The 4,554-nt window shown below is 51.6% G+C and overlaps 1 protein-coding gene across 1 annotated transcript; it reads left to right on the top strand.

Annotated features, from left to right (window-relative positions):
• Window positions 1-1,326: 1,326 nt before the first annotated feature.
• On the top strand, window positions 1,327-4,311 carry ZCCHC3 (zinc finger CCHC-type containing 3). The gene has a single exon (XM_024128245.3). The coding sequence runs from the start codon at window positions 1,635-1,637 to the stop codon at window positions 2,847-2,849; it is 1,215 nt and encodes a 404-aa protein (XP_023984013.1). The 5' UTR covers window positions 1,327-1,634; the 3' UTR covers window positions 2,850-4,311.
• The last annotated feature ends 243 nt before the right edge of the window (window positions 4,312-4,554 follow it).

Below are 4,554 nucleotides of genomic sequence, written 5' to 3'. Positions count from 1 at the left end.
ATCCTGGGGATGTGTGGCAGAGAAGGGATGGATGAGAGCACGTCGGGAGCTATAAAGTGAGGGAATCGGAAGGTCCAAATAGCACAACAGTTGGAGATGCTGTCTTCCTGAAACCAGTACCGGTATCGGAGTAAAGGGAAAGATCTTAAGAACTCACAGGGACTCCCAGATGCTAAGCAGAACTGCAAGAGAAATAGGAAAAAATCCAACACCGGCAGAAAGGAAGAATAACCTTCCCCGGAAACCCATTGTGGACTAAGCTCTTTGACACAGGTTATCTCCTTGGACCCCCACATTCGTCCTCTGAGAGTACATATTAATATCCCTTTGTTATGGATGAGCAAATTGAGCTATGAAAACTGAGGTCATTGGCCCCACGTGACAAAGCTGAGATCTGAAGCAGTCAGATTCAAACTAGGGTCTCCCTGACTCCACAATCCTTTTCTTTCACTAAACCCAGAAAGATCACTGGAGCACCCTGAAACACAAGCAGCTATGGTGAAGAAAACAAGATGACAAAAGGTGGTATTAACCCCACCCCCTCAACTACCCAAATTTTATCAGTGCTTCTGAAGCACCAGTTGAGACAGATGAGGGAGGAATAAGGATTGTGTCCAGTGCTAACTTTAGTTAGGGAATCTGTGTGAATGGCTTTCCTGGAGAGTCTGATCCAAAGAGTCCTTTATCCAAAATGTCAGAGCAAAGAAGTAGAAGAAGTATAAGCCACCTACGCGTGGAGGCTGCCTGTTAACTCTGCCACTTGGCCAAGTGATTTAACTCCCATCTCCAAGCCCCTGCCTCCTGTAAAATGGGTATAATTACAACATTGTTTTGGAAGATTCCATGTGATAAAGCTTGCAGTGTGCTTAGAACAGTATCGAACACTTAAGCGCTCAATATAATTGTCGTCATGAATATGATGGAGGTCTTTTTAATAAATAATTCAGTATGACTTACTTGGAAATGTATCAAAAAATAAGGAGTGATGGATACAGGCGTAGTGTGATAATGTATAGTAAAATTTTAATGAAAGATAAAATAGTTTAAAAGTTAAAATGTTCACTGCAAAATTCTTTTCATTTTGTATGTTTGAAAATGTCCATAATCCAACGTTGGAAAAATAATGCATTGCGATCTGCTTTGGGAGGAGGAAGGGCTAAGTTTTGTCTTTGTTTTTTTAATAGAAAAGGTACAAAAATGAAAACAAAATGGGCGAAATCTTCCTCAACTCTCTCCCGCCTTCGGGCTGTGGGCCGTTAGTAAAACTGCTTGAATGAAATCATCGAGGACCGCTTGCGAAATACCAAATCCTCGAGAGCGAGGCCCAAGGCTGCCAAACCCTCGCGAGGGACAGGGACGCGCTCCAAGCTCCGCATCCCACTTCGGTGCCGAGGAGGTAGGGTTGGAGCGAGCACTAACGGAAACGCGGCCAGGCCGTTACCAGGGGGTTCCCGGCCCGCGGCCGCTGACCGCCGAGCGCCGCAAGTAAATACCTTAGCGGGGCGGGGGAGAGAAGCGTCGAATTTCAAAAAAAAAAAAAAAGCCCAAACCCCCACAGCCCCGGGCGGGCGGGCGCGCGCCATGGGCGCCCTTTGGCTGCGGGAGCGAGTGGAGGATGCTGGGAAGGAGGTAAAATGGCCACCGGCGGCGGCGCGGAGGAGGAGAGGAAGCGGGGGCGGACGCAGCTCCTGTCCCTTGCGCGCCCGGCGGCCCGGGCCGAGGAGGCCGAGGGCGGCCGCGAGAAGATGGGCTGGGCCCAGGTGGTGAAGAACCTGGCCGAGAAGAAGGGCGAGTTCCGCGAGTCGCGGCCTCCGCGGCGGGAGGAGGAGGGCGGTAACGGCGCGCGCGGCGGGCTCAGCGCCCCCGCGGGCCTGGCGGCGCCGGGCCTCGGTGACTTCCCCCCGGCCGGCCGGGGGGACCCGAAGGGCCGCCGGAGAGACCCGGCCGGCGAGGCGACGGACGCCCGCAAGAAGAAGGGCGCAGCCGAGGCAGGCAGGAGGAAGAAGGCCGAAGCGGCGGCCATGGCGGTCCCGGCCAAGCCCGACGCGGCCGAAGACGCGGCCGAGCGGCCCCCACAGGACGAGCAGGCGACGGCGGCTGGCCCCGCGGCGGGCCCGGGCAAGGGCCGCTTCCTCGTGCGCATCTGTTTCCAGGGAGACGAGGGCGCCTGCCCAACCCGGGACTTCGTGGTGGGCGCGCTCATCCTGCGCTCCATCGGCATGGACCCGAGCGACATCTATGCGGTCATTCAGATCCCTGGCAGCCGGGAGTTCGACGTGAGCTTCCGCTCGGCGGAGAAGCTGGCCCTATTCTTACGCGTCTACGAGGAGAAGCGCGAGCAGGAGGACTGCTGGGAGAACTTTGTGGTGCTGGGGCGGAGCAAGTCCAGCTTGAAGACGCTCTTCATCCTCTTCCGGAACGAGACGGTGGACGTGGAGGACATCGTGACCTGGCTCAAGCGCCACTGCGATGTGTTGGCCGTGCCGGTGAAAGTGACCGACAGGTTTGGGATCTGGACCGGGGAGTACAAGTGCGAGATCGAGCTGCGCCAGGGGGAGGGCGGGGTCAGGCACCTGCCGGGGGCCTTCTTCCTGGGGGCCGAGAGGGGCTACAGCTGGTACAAGGGGCAGCCCAAGACGTGCTTTAAATGTGGTTCCCGGACCCACATGAGTGGCAGCTGCACACAGGACAGGTGCTTCAGGTGCGGGGAGGAGGGGCACCTGAGCCCTTACTGCCGGAAGGGCATCGTGTGTAACCTCTGTGGCAAACGAGGACACGCCTTTGCCCAGTGTCCCAAAGCGGTTCACAATTCCGTGGCAGCTCAGCTAACCGGCGTGGCCGGGCACTGAACACCCGCCTGCCTGCCAGGGTGAACACAGAGCCAGCTTACCCCTCTTAAGTGCCAAAACTTTTTTTTAAACCATTTTTTATCGTTTTTGAAGGAGATCTTCTTAAAACTACAAGAGACATCTCACTTTGCCTTCCTAAACTGAGTTTACTCCATTTCAGCCTTTCCTGAATTTGGTGACTCTGTCATCAGTAACGACTACCGACCGAGAACTGTAGTGTGCAGATATGTCTCCCCTCCCTTTTTTAAAATTTATTTTCATTTTTGTATTTGGAGATTTTTTTTCTGGTACTTTTTACTCCCCACCCCTTGTCTTCTCCCCGGATTTTCATTCTTCCAGCTGCCTTGCTCATCTTTATGCCCCAGTGCTAGGTAGGGGCCCAGCACATGGTCGGCACTCCATCAATGTTTGTTGAATTGAGAACATTGTTGACCCTGGCTTCTGTCAGGGTGTCTATCTTTTGCAGCTCATCCCGTCCCCTTTTAATTTGCTGCTTCTAATCTATGTGGTCTGAGAATTTGTGAAACCAGTGTTGTTAGAAGTGTATGTAACCTGAGTCAATAAGCTCTGAATGGTGGCCAAGGGCCTCTCTTATGGCATTAAAATGCATGGACTTTGTGACAGCGCTTTCAGTGGCTCAGAAACCATTCTTCACAGAATCATGGAATCTAGAATTTTCCTGCTGGAAAAGACCTAAAAATTGGTCTAGACCAATCCACTGGTTTTCCAACAGATGAAACAGGACCAGAGAGGTTAAACGACTGGGTCAAAATCACATAGCTGTCTGATGCCCGAGCTAGCCTAGAGTAGAGTTCCCTGACCCCAAGCCCGGTGCTCATTCCACTACCTCTCACACCTCACAACATTTCCCCCAACACTTGAGGGCCCAGAAATTCTGCTCTTTCCAGAATAATGAGCCCAGGGGAATGCTAAGAAATCATCTGGGGAAGGAAGCAGAAGATTTGGCAGGAGCTTCAGAATACTTGGGAGATGCGGAAGGGACAAAGGAACATAATCAGGGTGTACTCCTTGCCCCGTGGGGTACCATATCTGGATTAAAGTGGCCCTGCTCCTTTGTGGCCTTCCCCTTCCCTCTTCATTGCCGTCAGTGAGAAATAGAGGTGCTCCTGAGTAAAGAAAGGTTTACATTTGCATCTTAGCCTCAATAGCTAGCGTCCCCAGAGAAGCAGCTGACTGGAGCTCGCCTGCAACCTCCGGGCTCTCAGGAGAAAAACGGAATTCCAAGGGAGCTGTTAACTCTAAAATGTACTTGCGAAATAGGCCAAGCTAGAGAGCATTGGGTCTACTAAGTGTTATCAGGTTAAAGTAGAAAAGACAGTACACTGCTTTTCTTTTAGTTTTTGTCTTTCCTTTATGTTTTGCTATTTCCTTGTGGCTTAGAATGTAAAATCGATTGTTTAAAGTTTTGTTCTGAATAAATATTTATCTTTTGTATTGCTAACACTGCTGCACTATTTCCTTTCAAAATGTTAGATGCGTAGGTTCACAGACCCTGGTTCAACCAAGGCTTCCCACACACCATTTGTTTACTCTGCATATACATTTCCAGCCCCGCAGGCAACACTTAACACCTACTATGTTTTCCCAGGCCCTTGGGAGTTGTTACCTAAACCTTTGCATCAAAATCACTTAGCATACTGTTAAAACTAAAGTGTTAAGTCCTAACTCAGTTCCGAGCAATCGG

Source organism: Physeter macrocephalus, chromosome 14 (assembly GCF_002837175.3).
Source record: "Physeter macrocephalus isolate SW-GA chromosome 14, ASM283717v5, whole genome shotgun sequence".
Lineage (NCBI taxonomy): Eukaryota > Metazoa > Chordata > Mammalia > Artiodactyla > Physeteridae > Physeter > Physeter macrocephalus.
Note: the sequence above shows the minus strand (reverse complement) of the source record. Positions and strands in the feature narration are given on the sequence as shown.

Excerpts from the sequence above, each read along its gene's own strand:
- ZCCHC3 (XM_024128245.3), top strand. The coding sequence starts at position 1,635 with ATGGCCACCGGCGGCGGCGCGGAGGAGGAGAGGAAGCGGGGGCGGACG.